General features: G+C 40.6%; 3 protein-coding genes across 4 annotated transcripts; all 3 read left to right on the top strand.

Annotated features, from left to right (window-relative positions):
• Positions 1 to 610: 610 nt before the first annotated feature.
• LOC121606410 (guanylyl cyclase-activating protein 2-like) lies at positions 611 to 1997 on the top strand. Its single transcript, XM_041936720.1, has 4 exons — positions 611 to 808; positions 904 to 1053; positions 1606 to 1714; positions 1819 to 1997. The coding sequence occupies exons 1-4, from the start codon at positions 611 to 613 to the stop codon at positions 1944 to 1946; spliced, it is 585 nt and encodes a 194-aa protein (XP_041792654.1). The 3' UTR covers positions 1947 to 1997.
• A 2127-nt stretch (positions 1998 to 4124) lies between these two features.
• LOC121608805 (guanylyl cyclase-activating protein 2-like) lies at positions 4125 to 6039 on the top strand. Its single transcript, XM_041940185.1, has 4 exons — positions 4125 to 4325; positions 4485 to 4634; positions 5673 to 5784; positions 5897 to 6039. The coding sequence occupies exons 1-4, from the start codon at positions 4125 to 4127 to the stop codon at positions 6037 to 6039; spliced, it is 606 nt and encodes a 201-aa protein (XP_041796119.1).
• A 2906-nt stretch (positions 6040 to 8945) lies between these two features.
• On the top strand, positions 8946 to 16384 carry si:ch211-210p4.6 (malignant fibrous histiocytoma-amplified sequence 1 homolog). Of its 2 annotated transcripts, XM_041940939.1 has the most exons (9): positions 8946 to 9068; positions 10099 to 10963; positions 12660 to 12957; positions 13228 to 13414; positions 13525 to 13718; positions 13938 to 14437; positions 15011 to 15168; positions 15246 to 15420; positions 16124 to 16384. In XM_041940939.1, exons 1-9 carry the CDS (start codon positions 9053 to 9055, stop codon positions 16197 to 16199), a joined length of 2469 nt encoding a protein of 822 aa, XP_041796873.1. In that variant the 5' UTR covers positions 8946 to 9052; the 3' UTR covers positions 16200 to 16384. The 2 variants fall into 2 exon arrangements, with proteins under 2 accessions (XP_041796873.1, XP_041796882.1); XM_041940948.1 differs by lacking the exons at positions 15246 to 15420; positions 16124 to 16384 and having other exon boundaries at positions 13938 to 14364; positions 15011 to 15148.
• Positions 16385 to 17416: the final 1032 nt, after the last annotated feature.

Raw genomic sequence — 17416 nt, 5'->3', positions numbered from 1 at the left:
ATAACAGCTGAAAGGAAAGTGTATATTCAACATATATCCATCAGAAGGTGGACTCCAAATGAATGCTAATGTTGCTTTGTGTGTGCTGGATAAGAAAGTGGGTAATTTATTTGCTAAAACAGCCCATTTAGACCTCCATAAGGTGACAATATTTCATATATATGCAATTTTACTCAAAGAGAGTAACATTTATGTTGACATACATACAAAAATACATCAAACTGGGCTTACATAGCCCATTATTTGTTGGTGATCAAGTACTTCGCTATCAGCAGTAGCGATATACTGTATGTCTCATTACTAGAACACAGATACCTTTCATTTGCATGTTGGAATAATGCCTGCCACTCCTACGAGTTTTGCCTGGGCCCACATTTAGCTGTAGATCTTATTAACTCAGAGAGAGGAAACCCCACCAAGGTAATGCTTTAGTAATCCTGAGGCCACACTAATCACCTGTGTCAAATGTAAACTGGAGCTCCGGGATTCCACATGGTTATAAAAAACACCTCAGAGTAGACGTGCCCATTTCAAGTCTGGCCACTCCATCGTGGAGTGGGCACCCAAAGGCTACAGGACGATGGACTGTTAAACGACCAGCCAGCCAGCCATGGGGCAAACACAGCAAACAGAGAACTCTGAGGAGATCGATATCAAGGCACTTCAGGACATGTATAAAAAGTTTGTCATGGAGTGCCCGAGCGGACTTCTTTTCCTGCACGAGTTTAAGCGTTTCTTTGGTGTGGACCCGACAGGGGAAGCGTCTGATTATGCGGAGAACATGTTTCGAGCTTTTGACAGCAATGGGGTGAGACAGTAAAGCTGGTACTGCCTTGCATTTCCTCCATCTTTACCCAAATGCGAAAATGTGACCCACTTGTTCTCATTCGACCTCCCTTTCAGGACAATACGATTGACTTCCTTGAGTTCGTGGCAGCGCTGAATCTTGTTTTCCGGGGAGACCTGGAGCATAAGCTGCGCTGGTCATTCAAGGCGTATGACAAAGACAACAATGGCTACGTTGAAAGGGAAGAACTGCGGTCAATGATTGATGTAAGTCGACTACAACGACATGTCTTGTGGGTGTTGGATGCAACTAAAATACTTAACATGCAAAAGAGGATTCTCTTCCAGAAAGTTCCCCTTTGACAGTATGGCTTTCAGTTTCAAGCTCAGTTCATCTATGTTTAGATGATGTTCATCCAGGATGTGATGTTTTCTCCTCCTGTTCAGCTCTGCAGCACAGGCTGTGGACCTTGTCATGTCTTCTATCTCATCTGATTCTCCCATATTCACTGTCACTCCCTAAAACGCCTTCATTTTTGGTCTTGACAGGGTGACAGCAAGCCAGCACGCACAACACCAGGACCCTCACACAAAAGCAGCCAAATTCAGCCATCATTCATTTTATTATCTACACCTGTGCTTTTCCATCTATAGATGTGTTTCCACAAATTTATTTTTCAATGTGCTTTTTTAAGTATCAAATTAGAACAGCAACATTAAAAAAAAGTCCTCAGTTTTGCATCAAAGAAGTTTTATGCTTGATTTGACAACATATACTGTGTTATTAACATGACATTTCTGTTTCTTTTTCTGATCTAGAGCATCTACCATCTAAAGAAAGGCTCAAAGACAGAGTTTAGTGATTCACATCTTACAGTAGATGAGGTTGTGGATCGAATATTACAGGCTGTTGATAGTGATGGAGATGGTAAGCATTTAGTCACATGTCAGTTTTACAATTCAGTGAAAGCACCTTTGGAGTGACAGTAGACAGATGGATTATTAATCCTGCTTGGGTTTTTTGTTCCTCAGGTCAAATTAACATGGAAGAGTTTATTAGAGGTGCACAGCAGGACCCCTGGGTGCTCAACATGTTGAAGCTGGACATGAACCCTGCTGGGTGGGTGCTGGAGCAGAGGAGAAGGAGTGCACACTTCTAAAATGTCAAAGCACATAAGCCTTTCCCATGTGGACAAATCATCATGGTTAAAATCCAGCTGAAATTACAACTAGAATCAGGATTCATCATGAATACTTTACTTTTCATACTCACACACTGTGAAATTAGTCATTCTCAAATGGCCATCAATTGTTTTGTTTTTTTTTCGTAAAGGAACAATCACACTAAAAGTCTCAGAATGAACAGTTTCAACACAGAGAAAAATATGATTACTTGTTGTTTTGTATACATTACTCTCCCTTCTCACTATGAAAATGAACATAATCATTAAGCTTAAGAGGTAAGATAAAACTTAATTTATCCCCAGTTGGGGAAATTTGGGACAATGATATTATCTTTAAATAGTACACATGCTTACTGACATCTCAGCCCTCTTGTTATGGAGTGTCAATATGTAAAGAGTCAATGATAATAATATCTGCTTTTCTATATATTTTTTTTTTTACTATTTGTAACTTTGATGTTTTATAACTGCATTTTTAAGCAAAGAATTACTAGGACAAACTAGATCTTGTGTATTGAATTAAAGTCCATCATATAAAGTAGTAATGTTTCATCTGGTTAACTGTTGTTAAAGTCAGGTTTTAACACCAGTGATTGCAATTCAATAAAAACTGAAAAGTTGTTGTCATTTCCTGCTTCCCAGCTCTTCAAATGTGTGCTGATATCTTCACTGGCACAGACCTGAATAGCTCAGCTCTTTATTATAAGTGGTTTACATCATGTTCTCATTTAGAACCAGCTGATGTACAGAGACCATCTACAACACCCCCACCAGCCTGCTCTTAGTCAGTGACAGGCCCCCTCCTCCCAGTCACTCACACCTGTCGGTGTGTGTGTTCTGCAGGTTTACCTGAGTGTGAACGTGTCATCCACACTGTCGTCTGCAGTAAGCCTCACTGTCGCCATCTAAAGGCAAACTGCGGTCCTGCCTTCAAGTCACAACTGAAGGTGAAAAAATACACGTAATACAACCAGTGATTAGTAGCTTAATTTTATTGTATGAATCAGGTACCATTTAAATCCCAAAAAGTTGGGACACTGTGTGAAATATAAATAAAACAGAATGTGAAAATTTGCTAATACTCCACTGAAAACAGCACAAAGACAAAATATTTAATATTTGACCTCATCAGCTTCATTGATTTTTGTAAATATCTGCTTATTCTGAGTTTGATGCAGCAACACGTTTCACACAAGTTGGGACAGGAGCAACAAAAGACTGGAAAAGTTGTGAAATGCTCCAAAAACACCTGTTTGGAACATTCCACAGGTGAACAGGTTGATTGGTAACAGGTGATAGTATCATGATTGGGTATGAAAGGGGCATCCTGGAAAGGCTCAGTGGTTCACAAGCGAGGATGGAGCAGGTATTAACAGAACAGACAGGGTTGCAACAGACAGTGATGACCTTTTCCACAGAATACAGCGGTTAACTCATGATGGCTGAATTCCCTTAAGCAGACTCAAAGAAACAAAGAATTAATCAAAGAGATTAAGTAAGGTTAAGCACTTGGCTTGACAAAGCATGCATTACTGTATTAAGACCTGACCTATAAAGTTTTAGTGAGCAGCTGAGAAAATAAAGGGAAGATAACTGAGATTGTTTCGGTGTACAAGTTGATTTAATCAATGTTGACTGGCTAGTAACCGAACAACCTTAACAACTGCAGAACAATTTCCCTGCTGAGATTTAGTTTATACTGGACAGACTGTATATCCACGCACAGAAAAAGGCCCCCAGTCACTATTACAGTTGTTATTTTAATAGTGTAAAGTGTACTTGTGACCTTTGGTCACGAAAGGTTCAAGACAGGATCACGTAAGTCCGCTATAGTGACCTCGGGTCACTAAAGGCTCAAGATGGGATCAGGCATGTGGATTACTGTTTTAAACACAGCTTGTCAAAGACTTTGGCTGAAAATAAGCCTCCTCCCTGGTCACATGAACCAGTTATTACACTCGACTCAGTTCAAGACCCTTGAGCAGTTTGAAGAAACCGTCAGTGTCAGCCAAGAAATGGATGCTGGATTATTCATTCGAGGCAGTCATAAGAATATTACTTTACTAAACCATCTGTATTTATTTATTACTCATATAAAATAGGAAATTCGGTTGTTGTTTTTTTTTACTGCAGTGGTAGGATTGAGATTTTAGCATGGGTCAGAATCAGCAAATACAGACAAATGAAGAAGAACTGGAGTTAACCAGCATCCAGGACCTCTACAAGTCATTCATCATGGAGTGCCCCAGTGGATCTTTGTACCTGCATGAGTTCAAGAGGATGTTTGGAGTACAGAACGGTACACCTGAATCACAGTACATGGACAGCATCTTCCGAGCATTTGACATGAATCGCGTGAGTAACAAAGCTGCTTTGAAGTTATATGTTTCAGTCTTCAAATCAAAAGTCCAAGTGCTAACTTGCCAACTGATTTGTGTACTTTTCAAATACCTGTCTCTAGCCAAGCATGCTGTCCTTACTGGAGTTGTGATAATAATGTTTCCCTGTTTTCAGGACAACACAATGGATTTTATAGAGTACGTGGCCGCAATTAATCTTGTTCTGCGTGGGAAACTCGAAGATAAGCTGCGGTGGTCTTTCAAGGTGTTTGACAGCGACAGCAACGGCTATCTAGACAGAGATGAACTGCAGAAGATTGTTATGGTAAAATCGAGTGTTTGCTTCTGGGTACAGCCTCACGTTCTCAAAAGACCAGCTTTATGTTGTCAATTATGATTATCTTTTTAAACTAATTATGTATTTAAAAGGTAAATCCAGCAGTAATATCATGTCTTGTGTATTGTTTTTATAATATTAAAGATTAAATGAATTAAATATGATTAAAAATGATCTTAACCCTAACCCTGTGTATACAGGTGTTTTTAATGCTTAATTAAATACCAGCAAACTGTTAAGCAAGGCATGAAGTTGTTTATGACAACCAATGGACACATGTAGATCGATATTTCATAAAACTCTTGGATATTGCTGGGGGTGAATTTAAGTTCTAGTCCAGTGTTAATGCATAGAAACTCTCTACATCTTATGGACTTATATGGAAGCAGTATTTTTGAACAACTTCAGCAGTCGGGGTCCAAACCAAGCAGATCTACAAAACTACAAAATTTCAAGAAAGGAAATACTCACACCTATTTTGCCTATTAAGCAGAGAAAACAGAAGGCTAAACCTTCTGAATGCAAGTTTCTCTCTTTGACCGAACTAAGACCATCAGATCTTCAGAAGCAGGATTTTTAATTGAATCAAGTTGACTCGTTCCTGCTTAAGAGGAGCTGTTGTCAGCATGCTAGCATTTTCACAATTAGAATGCTAAACTGCTATTTAGCAGATATAATATTTACTAAGATGTTCACCATCTTAGTTTAGCATTTTAGCACGTTCACAAAGTAATTGACATTAAAATATTTGTCTGATGATGGCGCTAGCTCAAAAGTTAAGGAATTGCCAAAGTTATTACAATCGATCCTCTTCGGACCATGAATATCAGAGCAAAATCTTATGGTAATCCATCCAATAGTTGTTGAAGATACCATGAAAGCGGTGGACCGACCCACCAACTTACAGAACTTCAGACCAACATTGCCATCCCTAGAATGACTAGCATGGCCGAAAGCCGCACCATTTGTCATCAGCATTATCGGTCCAACATTAGAAACCGTCTAACAGCTGGATTTATCTTTCAGATAATCTACAAGATCAAGAAAGGTTCAGTGTCTGATGGAACAGGAACAGAAAACCTCACTGCTCAGCAGGTGTGTGAGCACATCTTTCAAGTGGTCGATGTGAACAGTGACGGTATGTTGACTGCACACTCAAATCCTCAAGAACATCCCTGAAAAAATACTGTAAGTTTCCTCAATATTTATCCAGAAATGATTCCTTCAAAGACAATGTGTCTGTGCTGCAGGTCACATTACGTTGGACGAGTTCGTCCAGGGGGCTCAGAGGAGTGAGTGGCTGCAGAACTTCCTGCGACTGGATGTCAATCCCAGCAGATGGGTCCAGAGGTACCTGTGTGACAGGAAACTCATGTATCCCAAAGATTCCTGATGGAAGTCAATATAATCGGACCCAGCTGCCAAATGGAAAGGAACCGGATTGTGAACTTATGGGGAAAACATAAATGCCTCCAGCAGCAGTGTGCGAGAAGACTCCTGTTGCCTTCATTGTGGTGCAGTAGAAAGCCAGCACTGTGGTGACTCTAAGATAGTTATTTTCTTTTTGTTTTTTTTCTTAAGATGTGGGATTTTAGCAGAAATTAGACATTATGTTAAGACAAAATCACTTAATTTGTGGCCTCATATTGTTGTTTGTTTATAAATTATTTTATAAATAATTATGAAAATACATGTTCATGTTTGTTTGTTTTTTTTTTATTAACATTCAATGGAAGCGGCTACTGGCAGCATACAATGTGGCATGGTATTTTCCAAAAGCCACGAAATTAAATTACGGAGTAAAGAAAATACTCTCATTGTTTTATATCTCATGTGGAAACATATGGTTTACAAAACCAAGGAGCAGAAGCAGCTGGTTTTCAGAAGCGATCAGTACATTTCCATTGAAAGGGTTCAAAAGCAGGCCAAAAATTAGAACAGAAACCGAGACATCCTAAGTTTAGGACTAAACCTTCAAAATCTTGCTCAGTGGAGTTCTTGTTTAGACCCCCCCGACTGATAAACGGCCATGTCTTTTAAACTCTTTTACCCATGTATGTGAGGCAACCTTTTTCTTCAAAATTTGAATACTGCTAGCCGAAGCCCAGGTCACCCTGATGATGTCATCAGGGTCATTGTCTGATTTGACAAAGCAGCTCCAGAACCAAATGAAACAGCTGGTTTCACAGACGGAGTGTGACTACTCAGTCTGATGTGTAAAAGTGGTGCAATGCCCCTTTAAATCTGAAGAGACGACATGATGAGATGAGATGAGATAAGTAAGTGAGTACTAAAGTATGTAAATCATGGCTATGCTTGACTGTCCAAACTTCATTTGAATGAGATGAGCAATCTCTCGTTGTGTGAAGGTTGCATATGATTTCAAAACATACACATTTGTATGTTTGTAATTAAACTTTGCCTTTCTTAGCACGACTGTGTGACAACACTGAAATATGGTTAATTGTTATTGTTATTATTAATTTCCACGCTTTAAATTGTGTCTTTTTTTGCTGGAGATTAATGATGCACACCATAATCTTTACTACTGGATTGATTTTACATTGTAGCATATCTTTAAATTAACCTCTCAATTGGTGCATTGGTACATTGAATTACGGAGCAAACATAACTTGCGCAATATAATGTTAATAATGCCACTGACTGATGTGATGCAACATTAAAGCGATCTATTTATTGATTTATCCCTTACCCTCATTTTCATAGTGAACAAGTGCAATGTAGTAATGCAGTTCTGATAGTGCTATCGCACACATAACAGTAACAGTGCAGTTCTCATCCCTAGAGAAGTGAACTGAACTGAAATGACTCTACTATGTTATGCAACATTTGAGGAATCAACAGTTCTAAGGCAGCATCCCAGCTGCACTGGGAATCTCACCATTGCCAAGAATTTCATATAACAGTTATGGCACACACAGACCACAAACAGGAGCAGTGTCATGATAATGACTGCTTAGAAAAGGCCGAATAGGCTTACACTAGAGCAAATTTGCAACGCAACTGTGACTACGGTGATGCTAATGCTGCGAGTGAAGTATATGCCTTACATTGGCACCATCTGGTGGCAGTATCAGGAATGACAACGTGGCAGGAGGTAGTGTGTAAATGAATGGGGTGATAGACGGCAGCACTTGAATTTCCTACATACCATAGCTTGGTATCTCAACATTCATTAAAAAAAAGCCCAGATACTGAATATTAATATCGGAAGAACATTTTAATATCTGTTTATAGAGTATGGTAGGAAGCAATAAATGATTCAGATGCTGAAAAGGCGAATTTTCTTTTTTTCTACGGTTTGAGCATTGTTGGAGGGAGCCTGAGAACCAAGAATTTCATTGCCAATGGCTGCTTCACCCCAAATATTGTGCATATGACAATAAAGTACTCTGAACTTGCAATAATAGGCCTTTTGCACAGCAGACATATTGATTCACAGCAGGAAAAGCAGAGGCGTTACCAAAAGCATTAATGGCGCCTCCCTTCTGTTCATGTGCTCCTAATGACAGCTGTGAGCAAGCATGCACAGTACAAAATGAATGTCATCATTTTATTTTTTACACCTGTGCTATTCCCACTGCAACATGCCAAATCTGTTTTGTGAAAAAGTCCAGCTGGGCTTTAACTAGTCCCAGAGGGCCCTGACAGTTCTGCACAGATATCAACAGGTCAAAGTGTTGGCTTTTCTCTTAGTTCAACAGGTATTTTATACATGATGCCATATGACAATATTAATAATGGCTCTATTCCATTAACATGCTCCAGTACATCATGTCAATTAGCCAAAATGCACAATATCAGAGCCCTGTAACTGGCACACCTAAATGGAATGCAGCCATTATTAATATAATCAATTACACCTGTGGATTTCCTGCACTGGCAGTTCTCTTAACCCACTTGCTTTCTGCTTGTGGGTGGAAACAAACTCACACAGAAATGAGAACATTCAAAATCTACGGAGACAACTTTTGTCCTTTTTCCTGTGGAGCAACAGTGCTGACGTTTGCCATGACGTTTTGCCATGCAGCAGTTAACAAATGCACATATTTTTAAACTAAGGCGCTTTCATTTCGTCACTAGGGAAAGTGCTGGTCTTAAAAGTGTTACGGGTGTACGCGCCGTATCCCACAAATGTTGTAATAATGGAACAGAAATTCTGATTCACTGTATATGTTTGTGTTTTTATGCACTGGGGCCATCTGTTAAATCTCTGAAATGGGAAGTAGTTTGTACATTTCACTTCCTTATCTCTGCGGTGTGAAGTATTGGTTTGCAGCACATATTGAGCTAAACAGCCCTCACTGTTACACCCTCAGCTCACTTCCTAAAAAGACCCAGCAAGAACAGTATCCCACAAATATCTAGGCACATATTTGGATAAAATGGCCTCTGGACATGGTAAGCAACCTAACATGTACTTTAAATACTGGTAGAGATCTGTAATTATTGAATCTGAGTTGCGCCGATTCGTCTGCACAGTTGTGAGCTCAGTGTGTTGCTGGTTCACGCTGGTCCTTCCTGTTCCACACAAAACCACCCTGACTGGTTCTGTGGCTTTTGAAAGTACTTCACTGATTTTTTTTAACCAGCAAGTAACAAAAGTTCTCTAAAAACAGTTCTGCTAAAAGCTTCTGATTCAGTCAACAACAAAAATGGTTGTTTGTATGGAATGAATACCTGTACATTTGCACATAAAGCAACATGTTCTGTTTCATATTCCACCTTTGATCAGATTCTGGATTTGATGTTTATATAGAACAAGAGAACTCTCATTATTCATCTCTTCCTATATATCATTATAACCTTCTCCCAGATTCTCATTTTGTCTGTTAAACTCCATGATCTCCAAAGCACTATTTTTGTACTAACTTGCAGACTTGTACCAGTCAGACATATTTATTTATCAGCTTCAGAGTGATTTGAGTAGTCGAGCTGGCTCAACCTACATCACACCAAAGCATATAATACAGCCGCAGCTCTTAATACATTCATTTGAATGGCCTGTGTTCATTAATTGTCCGATTAATGGCCAAGCGTGCAAGCAGCCACCACATCACCCAAGGTTCTAGCACTAACTTTTTCCAAGAACATGCAAATTAATTTTGCTGTGCCACTTCCTGTTGTGACCGAGCACAGTGATTAGAAACTTGGATTAAATGTATCACAATATCCTGGTTTCATTCAGAGTAATCCAACTGCCACATCCTCAAAGGTGGGATAAGTAGACACGAAGGGATGTTCCAAAAACACCAAGGTCTGTTCCATGAAGCAGGTTTACTTACTTATTTGGATAACTTCGCTCACTAAAACTCTCAGACTCTCCGGTCTAATATGTGGTTTTGTTTTGTGAGGTTTCCTAGACAACTCCATAAACCATGCTTTCAGCCCAGATCTCCCACATACTGTAAACCTACTCATTCATATGCAGGAAACAGCTGGGAGCAGTGGGACCTGTCAGGACAGAAACTGAAGTCCCTTCCTCAGGACCTTGTAACACATGTTACATGTGTGGATTTACAGAGGAACAAACTGAAACGGGTCACCGGTATCTCCCGATTCACCCGCCTGATGGAGCTTAATCTCTCCAGGAACAAGATAGTGGAGATTTCTCTGGAAATGCACAACCTGCACACACTAGAGACACTCTACCTTAACCAGAACAACATCAGATCCATTCCAGAGGGAATCTTCCCACGTCTTAGGAGGTTAAAGTTCTTAAATATCAGTGCTAATCGCTTGGCCAGGCTTCCCTCAGATATAAACCAGTGCACCAGTATCACCTACCTGGACCTTTCCAAGAACTGCCTGCAAAACATCCAACCACTAGTTGGTCTCCCAAATTTGAAAGAGCTTTTTGTTGAGAAGAATCTACTGTCCGAGCTCCCGTCCCAGCTGTTCCAAAACAGCAGCTGTGAGCTGATGGTGTGCAAGGCCACGGGGAACCCACTGAGGTGCCCACCAGAGGAGGTCTGTGCTGGAGGGGTCAAGGACATCCAGAGCTACTTCCTCCAAATGGAGGAGAACCCAAACACATGCAGTTCCTGGACAGTGAAGACCATGTTCCTGGGCTCCTCCATGGCAGGGAAGTCCACACTCTGCCGCAGCCTGAGGGAAGGGAAGCCTGTGACCATGGCAGTGGAGGACCGGACACAGGGAATTGAAATCAGCCAACTCTACACCCAAGAAGTCCGTTTCCTTTTCTGGGACTTTGCAGGGCAGGAGGAGTACTACCTGACACACCATGTCTTCATCACACCACGAGCCCTTGTCATCCTCACCATTGATTTATCCAGGTGAGAAAGAATAAGAATTCCGATTAATCATCTTCTAAAGCAGTGATTCCAGTGCTTTTGGCTTTTGACCCCTTAAGGGATAACTGTCGTTTTTTACAACCTGGACCTTATTTCTAGCATTAAATACGACCATTTACTCACCCAGACAACTTTGGTGGCATTTGGAGTCGTTTTGAAGAAATTAGCCCCAGAGGAGCGGCGCGTATATCCGTATAATGCGAGTACTCGGGGCATCCATGCGCAGCCTCTAACGCATAATCTGCGGCGAAACTCGTTCATATTCCAATATTGTTCTGATATGCTGGTGCTATTCCTCTCTGAGCCGGCGGTCGGCTAGTTTAGCTGTAGTTTGGCACAGCTATGGTTCGTTATTGCGTATTCGTAGCCGACTGCCGCAGAGTTAGCCGTCTTGTGGCTGGCTGCTCGCAGCGCCCGGCGTTCGGTAATGACATCATCCAAGTCAGAGGTAGATGTCTAGAGACGCCGGATATCGATAACATGCCACCACCATCCAGTGCTCAGGATCATGCAACATGATATTTATGTCTTCCCAGATGGTTACCGTGTCAAATTACATTACTAAAGTTTATCAGCCAGGTCCTGCCAAGCAGTGGTATGATGATGGTGTAGGAAGAACTCTGCTGATACAAGCTTGAGTTGAAGAGAACTTTATTAACAAGCAGTATCAGATCAGATGCCGACCATCTGAGAGAGCTTCAGGGTCAGGTCACAAAACTCTGCCCTTAACATACAGACAACACAATATATAGCATGACGGTTTGTCTTACTCCACCTATACCTTTCCTATCTCAAAGACCAGATCATGCTTTGGGTATGGTCCCGCTGAGGAATGTTCTCCTTTGTGACAATCTATGTTTACATCTATAGAAGATTTAGTCCTAATAGCCCCCTCTATAAAATTTACCACCTCTGGTTTATCTTTTCCTGATCTGACCCTAGGTGGAGTGGTCAACATTTTAAACATCAGTTTACCCCTGATCATGCTTAATCTGACATATATTTGATATTTGGTTGATCTGATCATATACCTCAATACGAAGGTGCCTCAGTTCCTGTTGTGACTTGGCCAAGAGACACGTCAAAACATCCTTGACCAATCATAACTGACCAAAGTGATATACAAAGCTTGTCTGTTAGGAGATCTAGAAGAAGGATGACAATAAGCATGGCGTTGAAAGCATCTGATGGAATGAAATGAAATTTAATACATACATCCATCTCCCCGTCAGGATGAATTGTAATCACTTTCCATCTAACATCATCATCAGGCCAAACTTTTCATTTGTTCAACATTTTGGCCAAACATCTACTCAACTAACCCCCAGTAGCCTGTACTTTGTGTTTAGTGCCCTTTAGCAAATGTTAACATACTAAAATGCTAAACCAATATGGCGACAATGGTAAACAAGTGCTTAACATCAGCATGTTTGCGCTCATTCAGCACATTAGCATTCCAATGGTAGCATTTAGCTCAATGTGCCACTGTGCCAAAGTACAGCCTCACAGAGCCACTACCATGACTGTGGACTCTTTCAGTTGTTTCATTAAGTTTTTTTATTGGAGTAATTTATTTGTACAAGTAATAAACACAAACATGATTGTGCACACTGTGTTAGGTTTTTAGGATTTGGAAATGAGCCCATGATAACATTATTTGATTGTGATTTTCAATCAGCTACAGCATTGTAGACCCACATTCTTTCAAAGACCAACTGTGCTTCTGGATAAACAACATACAGCTGCGTGTGCCAGACTCTGTGGTCCTGCTGGTGGGAACACACTGCGACCAGTGCAGAGACCAGGAGGAGGTGATGGACAAGAAGAGAGACATAGAGGAGAAGGTCAAAACCATGTTGGCAAACAGAAGGGTGGTTTTAAAACACCAGAAGAAAAACCTGGAAGAAAACAAAGACCTCTTTCTCTTTACGGACCAGCTGGACAAGCTGGACTGTCTTTTGGAATACAATCTGAAGGTATGATCAATTGGTGCATGTATTATATTATCTCTAAAAATTCATTTTTTGATCATTTGTGTTTTGATTGCATTTTTTAAGTAACTTTCTCCTACAAATGGAATATTCCTGTGTAAATAAATGCTCTTACATTCATTTTAATTTTAATCTTTAAAATATTTTATTTCAAGAAAACCACCATGAACCTTCCCTAGTCTATGAATTGTGCTGCTGTATAATAACTTTTTCTTCCCTTGAGCTTTTCATAGCTGCCCTTAACCTTCATTTCAGGTTCTGGATCTTGTAGCCATTGACTGCACAAAGTCGGAGGATATTGCAAAACTCAGGAGTCATATTTTGACATGCATTCAGTCAGAGAGAGTGTTCCTTTGTTCTGAGAGCATCTTACCCAAAAGTTACGAAGAGGTGGAGCAAGCCATTCATATACTTGTTGCACTAGACGAAATTCCCCAACATGGTAAGCCAGTTTTTAACCCTAACGATAGTTTGCTTTATTTAAAGTAGGGTTGAACATTCTTAACGTTGATTTTACACCTTAATTGAAATTTGTTCTGTTTTCTATATCAGGTATTGTTCTTCTTGACGAACTGAGTGATTTAATTCTCAACCATGTTAAACTGAGCAGAGAGAGTCTCCACTCTATCTTGCGATTCCTCTTGCGATATCTGCACCGGATCGGCGTGATCATTTGGTACGAAGACATCCGTGTACTCAGTGACAGAGTGTTTATCCAGCCATCGTTCCTCATCTCAATGTTCAAGGTCAGCAGTCGTTTTTTTTTTTTTTTTTTAATTTCCATTAAAGAAAATAAGATAAGATAAGATAAGATAAAACTTTATTTATCCCCAGCTGGGGAAATTTGGGCATTCCAGCAGCATGTAATAGCATCTAAACTCTTTTTATCCCTTCATATGCTCATATATTTTTTACATGATTTACAAACCATGTTTCACTCTTCCCGCCTCTTTCTGTAAATGCAGACCATTGTGAGACATGATCTGGTGCAGCAGCTGGAGGGGATCTCCAGAGACCTTCTCATGCAGGAGGGGGCTCTGGTGAAACAGAAGTTCACCTGGGTGGATGACTTGAGGTGCAAAGGCATCCTGCACAACGCAGCAATGCGCATCTTGCTGCGCAGAGAGTTGGAGAAACTGGTGGAGGACGATGACGACTTGGTCGGAGAGGTGGTGGGAACCAAAAGGGAGGAAGGCATGATCCTCACCCTGCTGCAGCACTTTGAGGTCTGCCTCCCAGCTCTCGTTAGAAGTCCTCTGAACCCTCAAGCGCCAGAGTTCATCCCTGGTGAGAAACAATGGGAGTCAGCCGGGGAAGCCAAGAGAGATCCAGATGGAGCCTGCCTCTTCCCCATCTACCTGAAGGACGACCTCATAGTGTGCCACAAGTGGGGTGAGGACAAGCAAGATGACCTCAGTGTTCACATGTACTTCCTTCCTGAGATTCCTCATGGCTTCTTCCACAGGTAGCATAGCTTGGAACATTGACATCGTCTATATCTTCATGTATAACAACAGTTATCACTGAAATTCATTATGTTTTAATCAGGATACTACCCAACAGTCTGGTGGCTCGTGATGAAAAACAACACGATATACCGCAGTATTGATTACTTACAAAATTCTACAAAAGACTGAAGTTGACAAAGAAAATACTAATAATTGAAAAAAAATCTATATAAAATAAAATAAATAAAACAAACCCAGAATAGGAATGTCTAGATTTTGCTGATAATTTTTGGACCTGCTGCGATAGTTGAGGGTCAAGCTCTTCTAAAGGTAGCCGTGATCTGCTTTAGGTTTGCAATATTTAGCAAAGAATATGACCAAAACGTTTTCCACAGAAAATCAGGGGTCATCCAAAGTTGCAATTTTTTATTTTTTTATTTTGGCTGCAGTAAAAGCATTAAATAAACATTTATCTTGCAAAAGTGATAAAGATGAGTTAGAGTTACCATTTAAATTTTTTTAATGTTTTTCAATGCTCGTCGCCAATAAGCTGCCATAAAGCGCCTGTACCTACTGTATGGAACCAACAGGGTGATCATCGCGACGTGCTCCCTGTACCAGACTCACTGGGTGGGGAGACAGCAGTGTCTCCTCTGCTGTGGGAACAGACTGGCTCTGGTGAGAGAGAAAAACAAAGACGGAGATCCGTTCATAGAGCTACGCTGCAGGAGACCTGAGAAGGATGAGGGTAAAAATCTACGCTCGCTCTTTTTCATGATGGGACCAAATGCTCTGCACGTCTACAGTGCTGCTCTCCCTCCTCAGAGTTCCGCCAGTTGTGGGACCTGATCTTGGCTTTGATGTCCAAGCTGTTTGCGCTGTCCAGGCAGTGGCCAGGGCTGACTCAGCAGGTGCACACACCTTGTCCAGAGAGAGGCTGCCTACATTACTTCACCTGGAGGGACTGGGAGGAGCTCAACAACACTGACTTCTACAACCTGTAAGTGCTGTGACAGTTTGCGCCTCTCATGTTTCTGAAAGACAAATCCCCGGTGCAGAGAAAAGCAGCATATTTTTAAGCCATTTCCTTATAGTTGCAATTCATTACTAATCCAGAAAAGACAAATATGACATATCTTTTTGTATCACGTATGAAAAACATTGACATATTCACTTGGGAAATATAGGAATAGGAAATAACATTCATATAGATAATGTGTGCCTGATAGTTTTGTCAGTTCTGGCTGAGGGCTTTAAAAAAGAAGAGTCACAAATAGGGTGATTGAAGGTGTAAAAACAGGTGTTATTCTGGAAATACCTTTAGCATGGTGATAAAGGGTTCACAGGTGTCTCTTGGAAAAATGAAAGGCTCAGCTCTGTGACTCAGATTAGATGGTAACAGATGAGAGGCAAAACTTTTCATTTCTTTCCAAAGGTGACGAACGTTTTACGAAAATTGTTTATATCTGTCAGCAATGTTAAGAATCCTACTTTGTGTGGCCTCCACTGTGACTGTGTTATTATCTTATCCTACTGTCTCTGATATCGGCAATAATATGCCATTGATTAATATATCAATGCTAACAGCAGTTAGCTGCTAACAGTTAGCGTTTATGACTTGTCTTGTGTCTCAACCAAAGATGACATGATCCCACCTTTCATATTTTGTAGTAGTTGTTGTTGTTTTTTATCTTTTTTAACAGCGTGAAGGAGGAGAAGTTAGTCTGCCAGGGTGGCCATACACGACGGACAGAGCTGATTTTTCCAAAACATAAATAAGCGCCTGCATCAATATGGATATTTAAGGGAAAGGGGAGAACACAAAAGCATGTTTTTTGTATTTGAGTTTATTTTCTTTATTCCCTTTCCTTGTTTTCACTTAAGTTCCCACTCTGCAGTGAGCAGTTTGATAAAAAAAAAATTCATTTTCTCTGATTGTGCTGAAAATAAATGGACAACTGTAAAGTTTATGTGACGGATAGATTTTTGTTTTGCGTCTCAGAAAATGCTGCTTATAATTAACTGATTATCATTAAAATGTGTTGTGCAGACAATTCACTACATCCTTAAACACCACTGTTCACTTTTATCACAGGTTCAGAAAACCTCAGGTATCCCATTCCTTTTTCTTCTTATGCTGCCTTCAAGCGCTGTCAAAAATATCAGCATTATGATCATCAACTCATCAACTGATGGAGATGGAATTCATGACAGGCAGGCTGTGTAATATCCCAAAATATGTTTCCTCACACTTTCCCACTTTGCCTATGACATATGAGAGAAACATTAGGAATCACTAATATAAACTGAATATACTCTAGAGGAGAGAAAGAAGACAAATATGGTGAAATACTGGAGAGAGAGAGAGAAGAAAAATGAAAGGACAACTGGATGTGGAATGGTGAAAAAAGGGAGCCTTTTCCTCTCTGTTTGTGTACTGTTGGTATCATCACTCCTCACAGTATCTTTGCAGACAGCATGCAGTCTTTCTCTGCACAGTACCGTCCTCTGCTGGTTTCTCTGTGGTATGACCCCTCAATGGTCTCAGTTCTTGATTAGGAACATGTCTCCAGTGCGGTTGTTTTTATTTGTTTGTTTCGGAGTTAAAGAGCAAATCGAAGTGCTTTCATTCACAACGCTGTCAGGCATTTTCTTTCTGGATTTATAACCTGCCGTCAGTCAGGAGAAATCACACCTGCAACACGCAGAGCAGTCACACATTTGTTAAATATATTGGATCAGATATTTCAAAGTCGTTCAGTCTGATACTGACGACGGACATCCATCTGCTTGATATCCACCTGTTTTTTTTCCGGCAGTATTTTTCATCCAGCCCTCTCCTGTCTGCGGGAGCTCCTGCTGCCTTCATGTCACCTCGTAAACTCCATAATTTGGTGGTAATAGTCATGCGTGCAGTACGTTGTGTTTTCGAGCGCCTTTAATCGAAAGAAATTATGAATTATGAATTAGACACAGCACCAAAACAGTTTCCAAGG

The sequence above is a fragment of the Chelmon rostratus genome, chromosome 1 (genome assembly GCF_017976325.1).
Source record: "Chelmon rostratus isolate fCheRos1 chromosome 1, fCheRos1.pri, whole genome shotgun sequence".
In the NCBI taxonomy this organism is placed as follows: domain Eukaryota; kingdom Metazoa; phylum Chordata; class Actinopteri; order Chaetodontiformes; family Chaetodontidae; genus Chelmon; species Chelmon rostratus.
The sequence above is the reverse complement of the archived record's forward strand: the minus strand, read 5'-3'. Positions and strand labels throughout refer to the sequence as shown.

Bases quoted from the DNA above. Each gene is read 5' to 3' on its own strand.
- LOC121606410 (XM_041936720.1), top strand. From the start codon at position 611: ATGGGGCAAACACAGCAAACAGAGAACTCTGAGGAGATCGATATCAAG. The intron at 809-903 runs GTGAGACAGTAA...CCTCCCTTTCAG, and splicing joins GAGCTTTTGACAGCAATGGG to GACAATACGATTGACTTCCT. The intron at 1,054-1,605 runs GTAAGTCGACTA...TTTCTGATCTAG, and splicing joins AACTGCGGTCAATGATTGAT to AGCATCTACCATCTAAAGAA.
- si:ch211-210p4.6 (XM_041940939.1), top strand. The intron at 13,719-13,937 runs GTCAGCAGTCGT...CTGTAAATGCAG, and splicing joins TCCTCATCTCAATGTTCAAG to ACCATTGTGAGACATGATCT. The intron at 15,421-16,123 runs GTAAGTGCTGTG...CTTTTTTAACAG, and splicing joins AACACTGACTTCTACAACCT to CGTGAAGGAGGAGAAGTTAG.
- LOC121608805 (XM_041940185.1), top strand. From the start codon at position 4,125: ATGGGTCAGAATCAGCAAATACAGACAAATGAAGAAGAACTGGAGTTA. The intron at 4,635-5,672 runs GTAAAATCGAGT...TTTATCTTTCAG, and splicing joins AACTGCAGAAGATTGTTATG to ATAATCTACAAGATCAAGAA. The intron at 5,785-5,896 runs GTATGTTGACTG...TCTGTGCTGCAG, and splicing joins GGTCGATGTGAACAGTGACG to GTCACATTACGTTGGACGAG.